Below are 22,227 nucleotides of genomic sequence, written 5' to 3'. Positions count from 1 at the left end.
GAGGGAGGGCTCGAGCAGGGCAGGGCACCCGTTCACGAGCCTGGCGCACGGCCCTCTACGAGGGGGTGGAGCTGGAGGAGGGTGGGCTGGACCAGGGGGCCCGTTCGTTCGCAAGGCACCGGAGGCTCACCGTGGCTTGTTCAACCCCCCTGACATTTGGAGCATGCAAACTTGCAACTTGCAGGTTGCCATGTACTGCAAAGGGACTGAAAGTCATTTGTGGGGTAAAGTGAGGGTCCCGTGAGGGTTGTTTAACCCTCAGTGGCTGGATTCACATGACCAGACAACCCCAAGTGGGGATGGTATATTCAGAAAGCACACGCCTGTGCGCGCCATGGGCCAGGCCTCACCAGGGTGAGCAATTCCCAATCGTTGCTTCGTGAGCAAGCTATGGGAGGCTGCTAGCCCCCGTTGGAGCCACCCATGGTTCTGTAACCCCTGGCCTGCCTAGCCCCGTGGGTACTGGACCCAGACATGGAAAGATCAAAACACTTCTTGCATCCCAAAGTGGAAGCTACTCTGAAAGCACTTGCAAAGAATAAAGCACCGGGAGAAGGTAGGATACCAACAGAAGAATCCCAAGCCGCAGAAACCGAATCGGTCCATATCCTACGTAGCAACAATTTGCCAACAAAGACAGAAAAGAAAATAATGGTCCACAGACTGGAAACAGTCATTGTGCTTTCCGATGCCCAAGGAAGGAGCGCAGCAACCACACGACCATTGCCCTAATTTCCTGTCCAGGCAAAGAAAGAATATTGCCCTGTATAGATCAAGAAACGCCTGACATTCAAACGGGATTGGAAAGGGAGAGGTACTCAAGAACACTTGCAAATACGTGTTGGCTACTTGCGAACACCATGGAATTTCAGGAGGGGATCGGTCTACGGTTTATAGACAGCAGCAGAACCTTTGACAGTATGGATCGCAGGAAGATTTGGATGGTCCCGAAAGAAGTGGGGCTGCCCCAGCGCTTGATTGTCCTGATGCATAACCTGCATCACGGACAAGAAGTTTCAGCTAGGACAGAATATGGAGAAACAGAATGGTTTTCTTTAGGAAAAGGCATCAGACAAGGATGTGCTTTATCTCCCTTTCTGTTGAACCTGTATGCAAAGCATGTCATAAGGAAAGTTGGCTTAGGAGCAGAGGAAAAAGCAGTGCGAATAGGGGGAAGATACCCCAGTAATTTAAGATGTGCCAATGATCCCATTGTATTGGCAGAAAGCAGCAATGAACTGAAATGCCTCCTGATGAAAGTGAAAAGGGAACGTGCAAGAGCAAAACTGCACCTGAACATTACGGAAAGCAAAAACTGTGGCAGCAAAAGAAGTGGCCTTTCATGTCAACAATGAAGAAACTGCAATTGTGAAATATTTTGCACCTCCCCTTTTAGTCATCAGTTCAAAGGGAAGCCGCAGCCAAGAAATCAGGAGACCTGGAAGGCAGCAATGAAAGAACGAGGAAATATTTTCGGAAATATTTTCGAGAGTTAGGCGGTTTCACTGCAGGCCAAGATCAGCCACACCCCTGTGTTCCCAGTCGCCGAGGATAGATGTGAAAGCTGGACAGGGAAGGAAGCTGGCAGGAAGGAAATGGATGCACCCGAAACAGGCTGCTGGAGGAGAGCTTGGAAATACCCTGGATGGACAGAAAGATGAACAAGCGGATCCTGGATCAAATCAAGCCAGAGCTTGTTCTGGAAGCAAAACTGACAAACTGCAGCTGTCATAATTTGGGCACATCATGAGAAGGCCAGGTTCCCTGGAGAAGACGCTCATGCTAGGAAATTCGAAGGCAGAAGGAGAAAAGGCAGCCCAAAAGTGAGATGGATCAATTCTGTCAACAAAGACACAGTCTAGAATTTACAGGAGCCGAGCGGGGCCGTCAAGGACAGTTCTGAAGGGCATCCCTTCATAGGATTGCCATAAGTTGGAGACAATTTGACAGCACATAACAGCATGATGAGAAAGCACCAAAGGACAGATAGTCCCACAAATCCTGCCGTTGTCTCTGAATACTGTGCATATAAATTGGGTGAAGGCGACATCGGGTTGGAGGGCAAGATGCGTGTTGACAAGGCTTGCATTGGACGAACACCCAGCAGTATCCTCTTAAGGAGAGAGAGCGAGAGCAGACATTCCAGTCCCCCAATGCCTGTGATGCACAATGACTTTTTCCTCCACAAAGTAGCAGGAAGGGAGCTTGCACCAAATAGCTGCAACACCCTCTCAGCAAGCTAGATGTCTACAGCTCTGGGGCTCCATGAAATCCTTCAGGAGCTGGATTGCTGCAGCAACCCATTCCCACTGGATTCCTTCCCATCACCACTTCCAAGCCACCGGAGGAGCCATGCAACCAGTGTGTGTGTGGGGGGTTGGCTTTGAAAAAAATCCCACTGCTGTACTAGAAGTCTTTCTGCATCTTATGAATCCGTGCCCGATCCGTATAAACACAGCTGTGGTTACACCCACCGCGGAACACTGACTTCTTCCGCTAGTCTCCCTGGTGCAGGAGAAAAATATGACTCGGATGGACTTTTGCCTCCGCTTCAGTTCAAAAACAGTATTTTCTGCCAAGATGTGGGAATCTCAGAAGCTGCTTTATGCTGAGTTAGATGCGCTTGGCCCATCGAACCCAGTTTTGCTGGCACGGACCGGCAGCAATGACTCTCCCGGTCTCGAGCTGGCGCTTTTCCTGGCCTGTCTGGAGATGCCCCCTGGGGAAGTGGGACTGGGGTCTTCTACAGGTGAGGCGGACTCCTGGAGGTCACCTAGTTCCTAGGGCTGAACAAATTCTAGCACCCCTGCAGTAAAGAAGGGCAGTGGGGTGGAGGCAGCTGCACCTCTCCATGGACCAAGAACTACTCCCTGCATGGCGTTCAGGAGACTTCACCAGAAAACCACACAGGTTAGAGAAGTGTTCATTTCAGATGATGTGACTCCGCAAGGCAGAGGAGAGCCGGTGTGGTGTGGGGCTTAGAGAGTTTGCTGGGATGGGGTGAGCCAGGCTTTAGTCCTGACTTGGCGATTAGTTTGGACCAGACCTAACTCGCAGGGTTGTTGCGATGAGAAAATGGCAAGAAGGGAGCATATAAGCTGCCTTGGGTTCCTCACAAGAAAAACAGTGGGCTAGCAATGTCATAATAAAAATAATGTAAAAATAAAAACAGATGCATTTTCAAGGATTTACAGGCTGTTTTATCAGCATGGTGGCTCAGAAAAAAAAAAAATTAAGTCCATGCAAGCAGATCAGCCAAAGCACAGTGTTACTTCTTAAATATTTTTGTGCAGAAAGTGCTGTCTTTTCAACTTCCCAACCATATGTTGGGTCAAGACGGGGGACACATGTGATATGAAGGCAATGCCTTGGGAAATTGATAGGAACTATGGGAACGGTTTCTGTTTATTTCAGTTTATTTATTATATTCATGTCATTTCTATACTGTCCAAAAGCCGAAGCATCTTGGAGAGACAGGACCAGGGGTTTGGGCTAGAAGGGTGTCTCACAGAAACTCACAGGGGAAGGTACACCTAGGGGGAGTACCAAACTGAAACACAGGTCTTCCAAAACATGCATGTACAAAACCGTGAGCTGCTTTCCAAAAACAACAAAGAAAGTTCAGTGCCAACAGGTTAAGAATTCAGCGTACGACTTCCAAATCCCCATTTTGCAATCTGGATAATTAGGATCTGAGACTCCTCCCTTTTGCTCAAAATTTGCATTGTTTCTGCCCTAAAGTGCATATTCTGGCAAACACTGCTATTGTCATGCAGAGAGATCCTATCAGCAATCTAAACAAAATACAGTTTTCTGCAGCAATGAATACTCAGCCATGAGTAAATTGCACAAAACCCGTAAGACGTCATGGGTCGCTCATTAGTCAGGGGTTAAAGTCTTCCTTAGAGAATGAATGAAAGGACCACGGAGCCCAGTTTTGATCATTCAAAACACTACCCAGTCTTGCCTCTGCACATTCGCTGTTCAGGCTTTTCAGTGGGCTGGAAAGACCTCGCAGAGCTCCAGAAATGAAGGAATTAACTTAAGATCTCCACAGGCAAGAAAGACAGACTGTATCAGAGACGGCCTCAGTCACAGAAGTGCTTTGACTACAATTCCCATCATTTCTAGTCCACAAGGCCTGTGGATTGGGATAATGGCTGGTGTGTTCCAACATAGGAAGGAGACAACCAACCCGTGGCGTTCACACTTCTTCTATTAGAGAAAAGTCAGCTTAGTGATTAAGGGTGTTGGGACCGGGACTCAGGCGATCCGGGTTCGAGTCCCTGCTCTGCCATGGAGCCAGCTGGGTGACTTTGGGCCAGTCACAGCCTCTCAGCCCAACCTACCTCACAGGGTTGTTGTTGTGGGGATAAGATGGAGGAGGAGAGATGATGTATGCTGCCTTGAGCCCTTTGTAGGAAAAAGGCAGGATATAAATGGAAAGAGAGATAGATAGATAGATAGATAGACAGACAGACAGACAGACAGATTGATAGATAATTTTGATAAAGAGGAGAGCCAGTGTGGCGTAGTGGTTAAGAGCCTGGGACCGGGACTCAGGTGATCTGGGTTCGAGTCCCCGCTCAGCCATGGAGCCAGCTGGGGGACTTTGGGCCAGTCACAGACTCTCAGCCCAACCCACCTCACAGGGTTGTTGTGGAAATAAGTCTGAGAGTATAAGGAGAAGAATGCTCTGAGTTCTTTGTGGGATAAAACCCCAATAAATATCATCATCATCATCATCACGACCACAAATAAACTAAAGCATGAACCAACCAAAGGGTTATATAAGGATTAATAATTTCTTCTTCGACAGCAACCCTCGCTCTGCCCATAAAATGAATCAGCTCATTGCAACACCCCTGGGAAAAGGAAAATTAAAAAAGGGAAAAGGGAAAGGGAAAAAATGGTGGCTGATGTCGTGGGCATGTCGTGAGTGGACCCGGCTGGAGCTGAAGACCAGACTAGATGGCCCGGGAGGCCCCTTCTGACTCTCTTTGTTTCTATGTTTCTGTGTCAAGGAACTTCCAAAATTCATCCCAGGAGAGGCCAAAGCCTCATCTCTGGTTCAGACCTGGTGGTTCTTTCAGAGTAAAGGACTCGGCACATAAAAATGCTACCAGAGAGGCATGCAAGAGCTTAATGCCATTAAGAAGTAATAACAAAGAACAGTGGGAAATGTAACACTCTTTATCTACCTTCGGCGCACCTTCTTTTCCTGATGGGTTAGCAGTCTAATTACCCATGGGACTGACTTCTTTTGCTTCTTTCGGGTGACAAAGGATATCTACCTTCTTGTTTTGGAGCACAAGGGACATGCTTTGCTTTGGAAAACAGGGAAATGCACATTTGTAGCCATGCACCGCATGGCTATCCACAAGCGCACTTCGAAACGCGCTCCTTACCGATGGGTCACCATGGATGCTCTTCTCTTGGAAGTCCACCATGCATGTCATGGTGCTTCTGCATTGTGTGCTATGGGGGACCATTTGGGCAGGACATGCCCTGAGAGCCTTCATCAGCCTTTGTTTCGAGGTGCACTTGACTCACAAGCTCCCCAGGTGGCCCCCAAACACCCTGAGGCTTATGCAACGGAAATCAGACAGCACGAAGGCCCCTGAATATAGGAAGAGAAGCACTAGAGCCAAACTTCAGGCTCATTTCTTTCCTGAACCAAGATGCAGAATTGCGACCCATTTCCTAAGCCTTTTGAGGAATATCAGTACCACAGAGATGGGATTTGCACCAGATTTTTCTATAGATGGCTGTTAATGTGCTAAATCTGTTCCAGTTTCATTGCAGAACTGAGACGCAACTGAGCTTTTCCTTTCCTCCTTTTCCTCTGTGTCACCTATAGCAGAATAAAGCCATTACACAAGTAGGAAAAGAGTGATTTTCAATTTCTCTATTTCCCTTGCTTAAGTTGGCTTGAAACTCAACATTAAGAAAACTAAGATCATGGCATCTGGTCCTCTTACGCCCTGGCAAATAGATGGGGAAGAAATGGAGGTAGTGACAGATTTTATTTTCCTGGGCTCCAAGATCACCGCAGACGGGGACTGCAGCCAAGAAATTAAAAGGCGCTTGCTCCTGGGGAGGAAAGCGATGGCCAATCTAGACAGCATACTAAAAAGCAGAGACATCACCCTGCCAACAAAGGTGTGTATAGTCAAGGCGATGGTTTTCCCAGTTGCCATGTATGGCTGTGAAAGCTGGACCATAAGGAAGGCTGAGTGCCAAAGGATTGAGGCCTTTGAATTGTGGTGCTGGAGGAGACTCCTGCGAGTCCCTTGGACCGCAAGGCGATCAAACCGGTCAGTCCTAAAGGAGATCAACCCTGACTGCTCTTTAGAAGGCCAGATCCTGAAGATGAAACTCAAATACTTTGGCCACCTAACAAGAAGGAAGGACTCCCTGGAGAAGAGCCTGATGCCGGGAACAATAGATGGCAAAAGAAGAAGGGGACAGCAGAGGATGAGGGGGCTGGATGGAGTCACTGAGGCAGTCGGCGTGAGCTTAGGTGGACTCCGGGGGATGGTGGGGGACAGGAAGGCCTGGAGGATTGTTGTCCATGGGGTCACTATGGGTCGGACGCGACTTCGCGACTAACAACAACAACAATGCCCTCCCTGCTGGCCAAAGAGCTCTTAAAAAACAGAAGCCAGACCTGCAAACAGCTGTGAGGAAGGGAAGATGAGAGCACCAGAAATGCCTCATGCAGAAACATGCAACCCTGTTATTTTGTCTACCACAACAGCAAAGCAGGATACCTGCTCCTAGTAGAGCCATTTCATGCAGTAAGAAGAGCACGAGATGGACCAAAAATCCATCCTTTTAAAGAAACCCCATTCCTCGTCTTCACTGATGCACAGAAAGATTTGGGCCGGGGTTACTTCAGCCCTAAGAAGTCACGAAGCCTGTTGAAGGCCATCTGTTTGTGAGGGATTCGTGGAACATCTCTCTGCATTTCCCAGCCTCCTTCTTTATGCCAACACCCCTCCAGATCCTCTGCTGAAATGACAGGGATTAGATGCTTTCAGCACTGCTGATACGGAAATATCCCCAGCAGATTGCCTTGCCTTGCTTCTTTCTCCTAATTTTGCAGGAGTGAAGTATGCTTTTTTAAAAAGGAGAGCAAACACGATTCTATTATTACACAAATAATAATGCGCAACTTACAGAATGTGTCTGGTCATGACTTCCTTCCTAGAGCACGAGAAAGAGAGACGGGCCAGGGAGGGAGCAGTTCAACAGTTGGGATGAGCCAATCTGGAAGGCAGATGGGCTTCGTATCGACCCTTGAATCTTGTCTCACACGTTGCAGAAGATAAGAGCTGGCCAGATGCTGATATCCCGGAAGAGGACAGCAACTTATCCACTCCCGAAAAAGAGGAATTGCACCAAAAAAGAGGCCAACAGTGGGTCCTAACTTGCACAACGCAAATGCACCATGCATGCTATAAATGGCAATTATTGAACAGAGCAATTGAAATCAGAATTGAAATTAAGGCAGTCATCTCACTGCCGACAGGAGGAGCATCAGCTGTAGGGCGCAGGTGGCAAGTGGGTGTGTGGGGGGGCAACTTTGGGACCCCTCCCTGCTCTGCCCTTTTATAGTTCTTTGACTTTGAAGCGGGCTTGGACTGGACAGACGGCACCTTCAAACAGAGGGCTGTCTTCTCCAAAACAGAGGGTTGTCCTCTATAAAGCAGGGCACGTGGGCATCCCATGGCCTGGAAGGCCGAGCTTTCAATGGCCAGCCTCCATCTGCTCAGGGAGATCGGTCGCTTAAAACCCCTGCAGGAGCAGGCAGACTCGTGCTCCGAGAGAAAGCCTGGCGCACCTTCGCGGGGGAGGAGCCGCTGGTCGCCCGGGAACACCTTACGTTGCACACAGGAGGTCCCGACATGAAATCCCGACTCTTCCAGGCTCTTGCCTGGCAGGGATGGGGAGCTCCGTGTGAACGCAGAGCCGCCGCTGCCCATCCACGTGGGCCGTGCTGAGCTAGATGGACCCAAGGCCTGGCCGGGCTGCAGAAAGCAGCTTCCTATTTCTGTGCAACAGCAGCTGCAGAGGTATGTACGCAAGATGGGTGCCTTGCCTGACCACAAGCACTTCCGATTTCCAACGATCCTTCCTGCACGTGCCGTTGGAGAGTGTGGAGGGCCCCGTGGCGCCCTTTGGCGGGTCTCCAGCCAAGCAGTTTCTGGCAGCCGCCTCCCCAGTGGTGGGCAGCCCACCCATCGAGCTGAGGACTCTGGTCTGTCCTGCACTGGCTCCAGGCCTCGGGCAGAGTCCCTTCCCTGCTACTGCGGCACCGAGATCTCTGGCGCGCAGGATCTGCCACGGACCGAACCAGGGATTCCTGCAAGCGAAGTGTGTGTCCTGGGCTGGAGCTGCAGCTTTCCCACTTCCCAAGATCTCCTGCTACCTGAGCCTTCTGTGAACCCGAGACCTTCTCTTGCAAAGCACGGCGTTTCGCCCCCACACTTTAATGGTTGCTATGTATCACATTCCACCTGTAACCTGCTGTTCTTCCTCTTGCAAGGAGGCCCGGGCAGCTTACAAGTAGCTTCTCTCCGTTTTAGCCTCCCAACAACAATCCAGTCAGGTAGGTTAGGCTGAGAGGGACAGGTGTGCCCAAAGTCACCCTGGGAGCTTCATGGTTAAGTGGGGACTTGAACCCCGATCTCCCAAGTCCCAGTCTAACCAACTCCACTGTGCCACACTGGCTTTCAAACAACCTTTGTTCTTCCCAAAGTTCTGTCCCATCACATTCTAAGTTGTTAGCAGATTGCAAACTCTACACAAATTTCTGTTAGTTCACACATACATATGCTTCCTTATTTAATCAAGTTCCCAGGTTCCGGAGAGTGTGTATATTTTGAAATGTTTTAGAAGCATTTTGGAAAGAGAACTTTGGATATTGAGTAGTATCAAAATATAATAAATGAAATGAAATGAAATGCGTATATTTTACGAAGGAACAGAAAAGGGCAATCTTATGTTCAGATAGAAAGAATCCCTAAAACTCCCAGCATGCCCCAGACAGATATGCTGCCTAGGAATGCTGGGAATTGGAGGACTTCTGAGCACCCTAAACTGCAAATCACTTTCCAGAAGATGATGGTTGCAGCCTTCTCTCATCCAGTGCCCTCCAGAAGTGATAGACTACAACTCCCATGCAATGCTGGCTGGGATGATGGAGGTTGCAATCTAGCACACCTGGAGGCCACCAGCTTGGGGAAAGCTGGAATAAGAGATGGACCAGATCCTCTACTTTAATCATCAGCCCCAACCAGAAGCGTGTGGCTCCAACTGATGCATTTCTGTGTTTCGGGCCTGCTGTATCTCACCCGCTTCTTAAAGACGGGCTCCAGGAGTGCCATGCAGGTGGTCAGGTTGAGGCGTTTGGCCACGTTAAGAAGGGGAAAGAGAAGAACAGGCCTTGGTGGCCCTTCAGCTTCCTACCAGCTGCCTCCTCGCTGTAGTGCACTCTCCCTGTTTGAAGGTCTCTGAGATCTCAGCCAGGCTGCCTTGCCCTTGAGCACTTCGGCCCTCCTGGCTGGCCGGCCTCTCTCCCTCCCTGCTCGATGGGCACCTCCTTCCTGATGCGCCACCATTGCCCTTGGACTTCCCTTCTCCCTTCGAATGGACCATGGCGCAACTGATGCTCTCCACCACAGGTCTGCTCAGACATGCCGCCAGAAGAAGGCCTTTTCAAACTGCTGGCCCACACCGAGCTCCAGAAAAACGTAACGGAGAAGAGCTGTTGGATGGGAGCAGAGCCGGGACCTCCAGGAGGTCCACCAGGAACTCAGGAGACCTCCAGGAAGCCAGAAAGCAGCGCTGGGTGTCTGCAGCCCCTCACACCCTTGCTTGGCCACTTCCTGTCTCTGGATGTGGCTCAGCCCTTGACTTCTCGTCTGCCTCCTGTTCCTCCATACCGTTCCCTGTAAAACCAGCCCAGGAGGGAAGGAAGGCAGGGAGGCCCTGTTTGTAAGATGCCAAATTAGATCAGGATACAACATATTTACAAGCTTCAAGGCACCCCGCGGAGGGCCAGCATCCTTTTGATTAGCCACTGTCCTTCCAAAAATGCACGTTTCCTCCGTGCAGATTGACCCCTTCCATTAAGTGGGCTGGGCGCCGAAGCGAGCTCCTTCGCCGCGTTGAAAAGAACCCCCTCTCTCATTTACCAAAGCCATTTGTCTGCATTCAATTTGCCTGATAGCAGCCCGGCACTTGCAGAAGGCTTCCCTCATTTTCAAGAGATATAATTTCTGTGACCAGGCAGCTCCATGCATCAGCTCTGAAGGGAAACAGACCAATCAGCCCGAAGCCCAACTCATTAGCACCTGCCAGCCGTGCAGGCAACACTGCAGTGGCGGAGAATGCCTGGTCTCATTGCACCCCCGTTCTGTCGGTGCTCCCGCATCCCAAGCTCGTCTTTGATCAGTGCAGCTTGGTCCCTGCTTTGCATGAAGGGAGCCCGTCCTTCAGCATAGCTTGCATAGAAGCCCAAAGTCTGACACAGCTATTTGCTTATTTGTTTACTTATTATTGGCAGATTTGTTTGCCACCTGGCTGGCAAATGTTGGGGCCAGTTACAATCATACCCTACCCCCTGACACAATAAACAGCAATGCAACCACACACACACAAACTGATGTAGTACCAGTTTAAGCATTAAAAACAAGAACACCTATTTAAAATATTCAAGAGCCAGAAGCAAAAATTAAGAATCAAAGAAACAGATTTAAGACCAAATGCTTGCAGGAAGAGGAACTTGATCTGGCGTCTAAAATCTGCAGAGAAGGTACCAAGCAGCCCTTCCGGGAAGGAGTTTTACAGACAAGCTCCCCAAACATTCACCTATTCTAGCTTAAAGCTTTTGCTAGCAGCAACCAATTCTTTAAACTCCCCTTCTCTTATTAACCCTTGCTTCTGTGTTTCCTTCCCTGTTAAATAAACTCTTTCAGCCCGATTGGTCTGGCTGTCTCGGGGGATTCATCCTGGGCTACGCCGAGTGTCCAGACCCGGGCAGGCTGCTGGGAGAGAGCCATGGGTTGGGGTCTCCCCAGCCCTTCCTTCACAATTACTAAACTGTTACACATTTTGGTGGTTTTCTGCCTTTTGCATGTACGCCTATCCCTCAGTCCTAAAAGTTTGAAATGCCTTTGTTTGCCACTGGCAGGAAAACCTTCCAGCTAAAATAGGCTGGTATTCCAGCATCTTGACCCTGCCCTATTTTTTTGTAGTATGTTTTTATTTAAATAAAAAATTTCAACCTATTTTGCCTGCAGCCCCGCCCCCCTCTCAGCCGAGCCCCCCCACCCCCGGAGCTTTGCCAACACTGATCCTGGCCCCAGGGGGTGGAAACCTTCAGCACCCCTGCTGCAGGGCTATTTAAGGGCCAGCGGTGATGGACCAAGAGGTATCTCTTTAAAAAACCCACATTTTATAATCTTTAACATATCTCGATTGTATTTGAACCTTATGCCCCCAAGAAATATTAATTCCCTGCTCTTGTAGTTCTTGGTTGGGTTTCAATCCTCCATCATTATCCAGAATATCACTGTATCTCACAATCATGTCAAAACTCAATACATTTGGATATACAAGAGCTTCCATAGGCAAAAGCCATCTTGGTAATTTAGTGTACAGTTTTGTCTTTAGCTTTTCCCACACCGACATTAAAGACTTTCTGATATAATGGTTTAAAAAGCATCCATGTGCCTTATACTTCTCATACCACGTATAAGCGTGCCAACCCATCTGCAAATCATGCCCTTCAAGGTAAAGGATTCTCTTATTTCTTCAGGTTATCCATTCTTTTAGCCATAGTAAGGCAAAAGCTTGATAATACAGCATCCAAGCAGGCCTAGAGGTAACTCGAGGGCTACAGCCATCCCTCGGACACGGGGTCCAGTGTGAGAGCAGCCCCTTCCTCGTGCCCACCACCCTCATCGCCATCAAAGGTGTGCTGAGTCGTCAGACCTTGAAGATGCAGTTTTAATTGGTAAAGGTGCTCCTTCAGAAAAGATTGTGATTTTATCTCTCTTTGGTTGTATTTTATACAGTCAACTGCATCTTTGATGGACTCGTATATAAAAGCCTTAGTTGGCAAGTCCTAAAGTAACTTTTCTGGAGATCCAGTACAAACTTCTAATACAGGGCCCCTTCCACAAACATACCAAAGTCCCATATCATTTATACCAGACTTCCTCAATTGGCACCCGGCAGATGTGTTGGCCTACAACTCCCATCATCCCCCAGCAGGCTCTGATAGCTGGGTAGGTGGATGCTGCTGCCCAACACATTGGAATGGTTCCCCGTTCGGGAAGACTGACACATATACCACCATTAAAGAAAGGTTTTTAAGAAAGGTCATTTAAGAATTCGGTAATTACAGCTTCTACATTTTGCGGACTCTAGTCCACAAAAGCTTATGCCATAATAAAATCTGAAAACGCTAAGATTGCTGCTTGTTTTTACTCTTCTAAAATTATATGACTAGCAGACTTGGGCTTTTCTTCTATGGCCCAAAATGATACTCTCTCCCTTTTCGTTAGTTTTAGCTGAGATCCTGGAAAGCATTATGAATGTCTTCATAATTCTTTGGTTAGTCCTAATGAAGTTATAATCTCTAGGATACTTTGATGTGTTAATTATTATTCCAAATGTGTTTGAAGACATTTTACAATCAAATCAGTTCACTTTCAATCTTTGGCCGCCTGGCATTTTCCATTGCAAAATCTTGACTTTTCTCCCCACAGTCCATTTCTCAGCCGTGTTCACGTGTGGTTGAGAAACGGCTGGATGCTTCAGGGTTCTGAAAGCCACCTTCCAGCTGCGGACCTGGGGGTGTGCACAACGACCCTGCAGGGCTGTGTACGGTTTGCAGGAAATTACTGGGATCCCCGTCGCATATTTTTTAGGCCTGTAAATTAACGGCCCGGGCTCCCACCCTCCCTGGGAGCAACGCCTCTGATTTGTCTGTCTCACTCGCTGTCCTTCCCTCCCGGTCATCCTCAGCCCAGAACTATCCACTCTCTTGCCTCACGTTAGCCCACAGGGGTCTCTGTGGCCCAGGGTACGCGCCATTTCTGCTACATGGGGACCCCGTGTGAGACCATCCTTCAGATTGCTGATGATGCAGTGTTGCCAATGGCGACTAAGGCAGCCATCCCCGCCATCTCCGCCGCGCTACAATTCCCATCATTCCCAGGAAATGAGAGGGAAGATGCACTCTAAGCCATCTGGAAGGCCCCAGGCTGGGGAGGGCCGAGACAGAGGATCCGATCCGGGTGTGAGAAAATCCAAAAGCAAGAACTGGTGTGGTGCAGCAGTGGAGACCGACTTTCTCGTCCACCCCCAGTCGCGGAGCCCACGTGGCCCAGCCACGGGCTCTCAGCCCAGCCTACCTCACAGGGTCGTTGTGAGGACCAAGCAGGGAGGAGGAGGAGCATGTCAACATTTTGGGATGCCGGCAGGAGGACAAAAGAGGGGCTTCCAATCCGTGCTCTGCTCTGGAGCTTTCCGGGTGGGAGCAGAAAGCAATGGGGGTGGATTGTTACCCCGCCAGATCGGCCTTTCCTGGCCTGGCTGAACAGAAGCGCTTCATGTTCTGCAGTCAAGCTCCTTCGAGGAGAGGAAAGGCAGGTCTGCCCAGCCTATTTGGCCACGGAGGCAAAGAGACAAGAAGGACACATGCACCTGCCTTCCCGACAACACAAAAACCACATGATACTCATCACATAAACAGAAATGGCTTTAATAGCCATACAACTAAAAATAAACATAAAAATGGGGAAGTGCTGCATGATTCAACCTTTGCTCTGTCTGATATGGGGTTGATAAATTCTCTGCAAACAGGCATTTCATACCCAGAAAACCTCCTTCCTTCCTGGGTAGAGAGCTCCCTTACTTGAGTTTCCGTTCCACATGACCCTGACATGATAGCATCCAGAACAGACTCCTTGAGGCCCAGAAATGTGCTCCTGCAGGAGGCTCTGAGCGAATTTGCGAAGGCTGGGCCAACGCCAGCCTCAGATCAAACCAGCAGACAAAATTAAAAAGCATCAGAGGTGCAATGAAAGGGAGGGCAGGGTGGCGTTCCTGCGAATGAGACCCCCCCACCATTTTGTGGAAGCAAGGAGACACACGTAGAAAGGGGGAGGAAGGAAGGAAGTCAAAACCAGAGCAAGGACGGCTCTTCCATCAAATACCCAACATTGGTAAACCCTTGCCAGGAACCCTTCCCCTTCAGCCTCTGTTGCAACAGGCAAGCAAACACAGTTTGGAAATTTCTCAGCCTACAGCAAAGATTTGATTACATACTCCCAGTGTCGCAAAATAAGAACATGATAATTGCTTCAGTGCGTCAGGAGCACAAGGACGTCTAGTTCAACAGCCTGTTTCCAAAGGCGGATAGGGAGAGGACACCCGGCCCAGCTGAGGGCCGTTTCTTCAGCAAGTGCAGGGCCGCTGCGTTGGGAGGTTTGCCTTCCCCAACCTGGGGCCCTCCAGATGTTAGGACGTGCCCTGGTCACTGGCCACGCTGGCTGGGAAAGGCATGCAGCCAAACACACCTGGAAGGCTGAGGAAGGCAGACTTAGAGAGGGCGCCTCCAAGAGGACAACACGGCTTTCGCGGCACACTTGCCTGGTGCAGCTGCTTCCCTGACCCCTTCTCACCCCCTGTGCAGGGGCCATCCACGGGGGCCCCTCGAATGGTGCCGGGGCCCCTGCCTGTTCCTTCCGACCTGGCCCTGGGGGAAGGGGTCTGCCAACGGAATCCTGCTGAACTCTGAGCCCTGGCCACGGAGTGCGGGTCAGCCTGCAGGCACTGCAATGACGAGCAGCCACGCAATCCTCCTCCTCAAGCAGAACGCAAGGCAAGCCTGTGTGTTCTTGCCTTGCATCTGTCATCCTGTTGCGACACCTTTGTTATGCAAACAACTAGCAAACAGCCCCACTTCCGCAGGGGTTGGAGTGGCCCTTGATTTCCCGCAGCCCTGCCTTGCAGCAAACCTGGGCAGCTCTCAAGCGGTGGGCAGCCTGTGCGAGTCCCTCCTCGGGGAGGCCAGGAGCAGGGCTGGGGCGCAGGCCCACAGGACAGAAAGGGGAAGAAGCTATTTGTGTGCGTCCGCTAATTTACACAGGCTTCCAAGTCTCTGTGTGTCTTTAAGCAAACCTGTTTCCTAAGAGCACCTCTGAGCATAAGGACAGATGCATGCATGGGGGAAAGGAAGGCTTTTGATTTCAGAGAGGACCTTGGCAGAAAGATTCGAAGGCAAGGGGCAACAGGCGTGGAAGCCCAGGTGCAGAGAGCCAGCTAATCCAGGGGGATTAGATGCAGCAGAGATGTCGTTTCATTTCAGCCAGTGGACACACTGCGACGAAGCAGATGGCCTCCCAGAGTCTCGGGGGTCCAGCTGAAAGATTTGGGGCTCCAGCCCTGATGGGCCTCCCCCAATGCTGCCTCTAGTTTTGCCATAGCTGCTGGCATCTCCAGGCACTGTCCCTCCATGAGGCACCTAGAGCCAACCCATCCCCATTCCTCACTCCATATAGGCTTCAAAGTCCTCACTCCACATATATATATATATATATATATATATATATATATATATATATATATATTTAAAGCGTTTCTATGCCACCCCCTTCGCAACAAAGCCTCGGGGCAGCTCACCACAAAAACATACAAAATTATACAAAAATTATACACTAAAAATATTAAAACCCGGTGCATCTCGGCTTAAATTTTTTAAAAATCCTACATAATAAATTAACACTTAAAATAAGTTGTAAATAAAAAGGTCTTAGCCTGGTGCCGAAAAACAAATAATATAGGCTTCACACTCCTCACTCCATACAGGCAAAGGCATGCGCTGGGTAAGTTACTGCCTTGTAACTGAAGATGGTTCTGCAGACTTCAAACACAGAGACACCTTTACATGAATTAGAATTAATTAATGTGCTTGAATAACAAAATCACTCTGAGGTGCACATTCCTAGGGACCCCTTGGTATGCATGCCAAGTTTCAGGCATCTAGGTTTCATAGTCTGGGTGCCATGGCACTAAACAGAGGAATAAACACCCTTTCATTATGAGATGCTATGTTCTTTTCATTAGTTTCTTTTTGGCAGCGAGTCAACATAACAATACGACAGCCAATGAGACATACAGTGAAAACTAACTCAGCAGTCAGTTAAACAGAACAAGCCAGTAATTACCCCCCATTTGTCTATGCAGAAGTTTTCATGTGTTCTGAGAGGAAACAAAAATCGGTCATTACAAGTTAGAACTAATTACACTCTCATTCTAAATCCAACAGGACTTATTTGCCAGGGAGTTTAGGGTTGTGTTCTTTACATCCAAACCCAAACACAGTTTTGTACCCTCAGCCTCGCTGTTTTCTGCCATGGGGCCTTCTTCAGTGCATTCCCAAGAGCTTTTTACTCATCCTCTTTCTGCGACCTTAAGAATGGTTTAATGTTTGTCAATATATGAAACATGAATGAAAAGGATGAAAAAAGAAAGAGAAAGAGAGAATGATTGGGCTAATGATTTAGCCTGAGGGCAATGGTTCCAGGAAACTACTTTGTCTGAATTTCATCACTACATATGAAGCAGGATGTGGCCAAAGGGAAGTAAAACTAAATTTACATAGCCATTTTCCATAGAAAACTCGCCAATAATGCGCTGCTTATTATGTTAAAACACTCCCAGGGTTATGTCAACTGGTGACCAACTCAGGGTAACTTGCAAATGCAACTGTAAAGTTTGACCTTTACTTATTTTTAAGTGATTTGCTTTATTTCTGCCCTGCTTTGTGACCAACGGGTGGCATGCTTGGCAGCCGGGTTTCCATGAGATCGTGGGTGAGCTGCACCTGGACTTTCAAGGAACTTTCCAAGCTAAAATAGAAGCAAACTGCAAAAGAAATTTGTGGGTGATTAGAGGGTCACTAGAAGCCAAAGGCATGGATTCTAGTCTAGCCTTCCCCCCTGGCATGCTAGCTTTCTCTGTGCAGGGGGTTCAAACAGGGAGAAGCATTCATTTCTGTAAGCTCCTCCTCGCAGGCACATGTGTGATGCCCCCGACACAGGATGAGCATCTTTGAAAACTAAGCCTAAATGGTAGCCGGTGTGGCAACCGAAATCCTCTCTGAATAACATGCTGAAACGTCCATTTACAAGGCAGCAGCTTGTAACCAGTTAATTGCTTGTAAAAAACATGTTTTGTGTGTAAAAGCACAAACTATTGCATGGAAAAGCAAGATTGGGAGGAAGCAATACCTCAGTGGGGAAGCCCTATTGCGGAAGGTTACTGGCACAGTTTTCGGTAGTGCTCTTCTCTTTCTGGGGCCAGTGGGGGCTGCCTTGCAAGCTGCCAAGACCACCCCCCTGCCCTGGCAGGACATATTCCTGATAGCTCCCCTGGCCCCATTAACCCCCGCCCTCCAGCTGAAAACACAAGCAGCATCGGGCAGTCAATCCAACCACCACAGCGCTGCTGGCCTGGCATCGCTCTGAGCCATTGTGGGAGATTTAACCGGCAGCCGTAGAGGCCCACCCGAGAAGGTTCTGCCCAGGACCCTGCCCCAGGCATTTAGCCAGCACCTCTGCTTTTTCTGCTCCAGATCTCTGCCTTTCACCTTGAAAGTGCTCCAGACATATTTTAAGCAGCATGATAACACATGCCCGGGTGGGAAAATCAGCTTGGAGTCCTACAAGCCACAGGAGAGCAGTTCTGCAGTGCAGATGAAACAGTGGCAAACCGGCCTCACACTCAGACCTGGAAACAGGAGAAGCTTGTTTCCTCAAGGCCACGAGGGCGAATGGCTGGCCACCCTAGAAAAGGCCCTTCCCCATGCGGGGGGGGGGGGGGCAGCCTCCAGGCGTCTGACGCAGGTCCCGCCTCCCCAGTTTAACAGCATCTGTGTATCCCGAAGGCATCCCATAAGCTGCGTTCACATATTCTGCTATACTGTGTCGTAGGTTAACCACAGTTTGTTGTTTAGCCAGGAGTTGTCTTGCAGACAAGCAAACGGACCGGAGGTGGGTTTTACGTACTTCTGGTTTCTTCCTCTCCTGCCCATTTTGCCAAAATCAGGGCAGGGGTGCCGACGGGGAAGAGCATCTTGGACACTGCACACGCCTGCAGGACCCCCTGAGCAAAGCCCCCCGGAGTCGCTCCCCCTTCTGTTCACTGCTTGCTCCCCTGCCGCTCATTCGGACCCAGACAACAGAGGTGGTGCAGAGGAAGCGCAGCGCCATGACCTACGTCCTTGCTGCCTCTCGCCCGGCCAACAAGCCAGCGGGGAACATCTCCTAAGCAGAGCCCTTGGAGTCCAGAGCCCGCACTACCTGGGAGCCAGTTTCCGGACAGACAGCAGCACAGGCAAACCAGGGACCAAGCACAGTTCAGACAGCCCCCAAAGCCATGGCCTCGACAAGCAGAAGGTCGCAAACCAGCCCCCAGCCGTGTCCCCTCCTTGTGGTTTCCAGCTGGTTAGCTAGCAAACCACGGCTTGTTTCCAGGGATGGGTCCAGACCTAACAGGACGACGTTAACGTCAATAAACTGCACTGTGGTTTAGCGGGAGGCATGAAGCAGGCATGGAAAGGGAAAAAGGCCCACAGGCCCATTTTCCTGCTTGCTCGTTGCTCAACCAACGCAGCATCAGATGGTGACGGGGACGTGTGGAGGACGGAGCACCTCAATCCACCCACAAGGATCTCCAGCAGAGCCTGGGAGAGTCACAGACAAGCACGTGCCGGTGAATCAGCCCCGCAGGAGGATGGCAGAGGATTGGATGATGAAGCAGATCATATGTGGATGTGTTTAGCCCACAGAAGGACTCGATTAAGGAAATCATGTTGACAGCTCGGTGGTTATGGAGGGGGCGGCTGGAAGGAAGGGGAGAGTAAGTGGGGAATGCAAAAACAGAAAAGGCACCCAAGCCCAAAGAGCTTTACAGCCGCTCCAAAAAGCAAGCGTCGGGCTGGGCGACGAGAGCTGAGCATGACCCCAGAGCCTGGGATCGCTCTCCTGCCATGAATTCACCAAGCAGCCCTGGACAAGTCCACCATTTCTGCCAGACTCAGCCCTGCACCAGCAATTTGAGGGTGGGGGGATGGAGGGGGCTATACCAGCCAACCTTGCAGGGTTGTCATAAGGTAGCAGGAATAAGGTCATGAATGAAGCATTTTGAACATTTGGAAGTGTTTTATTTATTTTTGTTGTTGTTGTTATATTGCTTATAGACCTGCCTTTATTCCTCTTGCAAGGATTGAAGGCAGCTTCTATACGCTTCTTCCTATTTTCCACTTTATCCTCAGAACAGCCCTGTGAGGTAGGTTAGTCTGAGAATCAGGAACCTGCTCAGAGTCACCCAGGGATCTGCATGGAGAAACGGGGACTCAAACCCTCTAACTGCTCTGCTGCACTGGCTCCTCTCCAAATAATGCCTTCCCAATGACAACCACTGCTCTTATGCATCACAACTGGGGCCAGAAGCATGAAAAGGACATCCAAAATCAGGAAAACCTGTGTCACGACAAGCACACATTTAACCCTTTGGGAGCTGACCCAAGGCCAATGCCAGCGGTTCTGCCTTAAATCCCACTTGGCACCCTTTGGGAATTCTGATCCAATAAGGTTTCCCAGAAGGAAGCATCACACAAGCCACAGACGCCCCGATTTAACACTGACATTCCCTATGGGGCTGCTCAGGGCTTGCGAGAGAGGACAGCGAGACCCCTCCCTCCCTATTTTAACCAGAACACAAGTTAACAGGAATTTAGGCTACCAAACAAACCATCTACTATGACAATTAGTCATGGCTGAACAGGTACCTATCAGGAAACCAGTGGAATCTCCTTTGTGAAAACTTTCCAAGGAAAAGGTTGGTGCTGGGGAAGCAAAGGGCACCCTCTTGCCTTGGGCAGTTGTTGGAAGAGCTCAGCTAACTGGTTCTTCGCCAGTTCTGTAATTAACCTGTCATTACGAGTGCTGTGTTACACGGTAAAATGCAAGGCTTCTCATCGCACAGGGAACGGAGCTTTCGAGAAAGAGACCTCCCTACCTTTCAGCTCATCTGTTCAGCTTAATTTCCTCCTTTCGTTCTGACATAAGGCAGGATGGATATCTTCTTCGAGACTTAGACACAAGGGGGAAAAACCTCTCTCAGAAGTATCCCCAAATCCAAACAGGGGCCCTTTGACAGACATCCATTTATTTTCCAGGGCTTACAGATCAAGCACAGCCAAAAATCTTCTGCAGATTCACAATTTTCAGCCTCCATCTGTAAAATGGGAACGGCATTTCCCAGAGGATGGTTGAAAGAATGAAAGTGAGAAGGGCTGTGTTGGGAAGTCACAGGATTTAATTATAGCCAGTTCTCCTCCTCCGAGTCAAAGCCGGTAACAGCAATAATTGAATAACCAAGCCTGAAAATACAGAGCTCCCCTGTCCCTACCCAGGCTCCTAGCATGACACACCAGCTGAAACAGAAAAGACGCCCATCGCTTCTAAGAAAGGTGCCCTCAGGCTCAGACTTTGGTGAACCTCCAGTGGAAGGGCCGTGCAGTAAACTTAGGAGGTGGTCACTCAGATGTTAGAGCCTAAGCTTAAGGTCTTTGCACATCTCCCCCACCCCACTCCCTGTGGCTAAAAACACTCCATGTATGATAATTATATTGGCAGAGTATGGGCCCGGGCGTTCAGGGTGGCTTCCACCACGCTGGCCAGGGAACGCTTTCTGCCCTTTCCCAGGCAAAATACGTGCCAAACCCAATCACCGCGAGCACAGCTTCCTTCCTTGATGAATACATGCAGAGAAGTCACAGGATACGCATCTTATCTCTTGGTTTCTCTCTGTTCCCTTTGCAGATTAAGGGCACCTCATCTTGCAAATGTCAAAACAGCCCTCCAGCTGCAGCCCCCTTTGCTGGCAGGCACAGAATTCTTTATTTTCCTCGGGCGCTTGGAGAACAGCTCCTTAACTTGCTTGTGCATATGTGGAAAAGCCAACGGGAGGCATGCACTTGGAGGGAGAAAGGGGGAGAAAGGGGGTCGGTTCCAGCAGCATTGCGCTCATTCTGGGAGACGGTACAGCCCCACACGGGTCTGTTTAGCATGCACAGGGGGTTTTGTCTGCGAGACAGAGAACCGGTCTGGTAAGGACGAGCAGAAATAGGCAGGGGGAAGGTCAGCATCAGAACCGAGCGTGGCCCCTTGCAAGAGAAGATGCTCTTGAAAGAAACAAACAAACAAAGAAAGTGGGAGACCTACCTGGCCATCTCCCAAGGAGCAGCAGCAGCAGCAGAAGAAAGGCTAGCAGCCTTCCGCAAGCGACGCCCGGAGCTTCCATGATCGTTTGCTACTGGAGGGGACAGAAAGGGGGAGAAAACTGTGTGATGAGGAGGAAATAAGACGGCGGCGTGAAGGGCAGATGAATCGGAAAGAAGGAGCCGGAGAGAGCCGGCAGCACCGCATTACTCCAGCCTCGAAATGAGGAAGGCCGCCTGACTTCCCAGTCAACTAAACATCGGAAGGCGCGGAAAAAACGGCAGCAAACCCAGCCCCAACCTATTTTTAAGAACAGATGAATCAGAGGGGCTGCCCCCTCCTTTGCTCCTGACACATCGGCGAAGAATCGCTAGGAAATTAAATATTCAAGGAGGAAAAGAAAAAGGGGGACGGGGAGGCGGGGAGGGGCGGGGGGCGCGTGCGTCGCGGACGAGGCAACATCCTTTTCGGACGTCTGGCAAGACACGTACACAAACAAACCCAGCCACGCAGGACTCACCTGGCGGAGCATCTGTCTGCGGCGCACCAGCAGCCGTCTCCCCCGCGCCCGGGCGCCGCCGGAAAATCGCCACTGGGCTCCGGCAGTCACATGCCAGGGCTGCCCCCACCCCACTTTTCGGTCTTTTCCTCGCAGCTCCCCTCCTCCGAGCCTTCGCGCCCGCGCGGCGCTCGCCAAGCCGGAGAGGGGCGCGCGCGGCGCGAAATGCCCCGGACGGGCAGGAGCGAAGCAGCGCCCCCCCCGCGCCGCCGCGTTGCTCCCTCCGCGGGCGCGGAGGCGGCGGGCCCGCCCCGGCGCCCTTCCACGCCCTCGCCGGCCCCCTCGCCGCTCCCGCCGGGGCGGCCGCCCCCGCCGCCGGTTCAGCGCCCCCGGCCCCGTTGCCTAGCATTGGAGGGCTCC

The 22,227-nt window shown here is 50.3% G+C and overlaps 1 protein-coding gene across 1 annotated transcript in view; it reads right to left on the bottom strand.

Moving 5' to 3' along the window:
- Window positions 1-21,999, bottom strand: part of LOC123036390 (tyrosine-protein phosphatase non-receptor type substrate 1-like) — a 69,355-nt gene extending 47,356 nt beyond the window's left edge. Inside the window, exons 1-2 of the mRNA XM_044455595.1 lie at window positions 21,829-21,999; window positions 21,312-21,402 (exon numbers count right to left, since the gene is read on the bottom strand). Coding sequence (XP_044311530.1) covers window positions 21,312-21,390 — 79 coding nt within the window. The 5' untranslated portion in view covers window positions 21,391-21,402; window positions 21,829-21,999. The remainder of the gene's footprint in view (window positions 1-21,311; window positions 21,403-21,828) is intronic.
- Between the last annotated feature and the right edge of the window lie 228 nt (window positions 22,000-22,227).

This window comes from Varanus komodoensis, unplaced genomic scaffold (assembly GCF_004798865.1).
Source record: "Varanus komodoensis strain SLA01 unplaced genomic scaffold, ASM479886v1 scaffold8, whole genome shotgun sequence".
NCBI lineage: Eukaryota > Metazoa > Chordata > Lepidosauria > Squamata > Varanidae > Varanus > Varanus komodoensis.
This window is presented reverse-complemented; position numbering and strand designations above follow the sequence as displayed.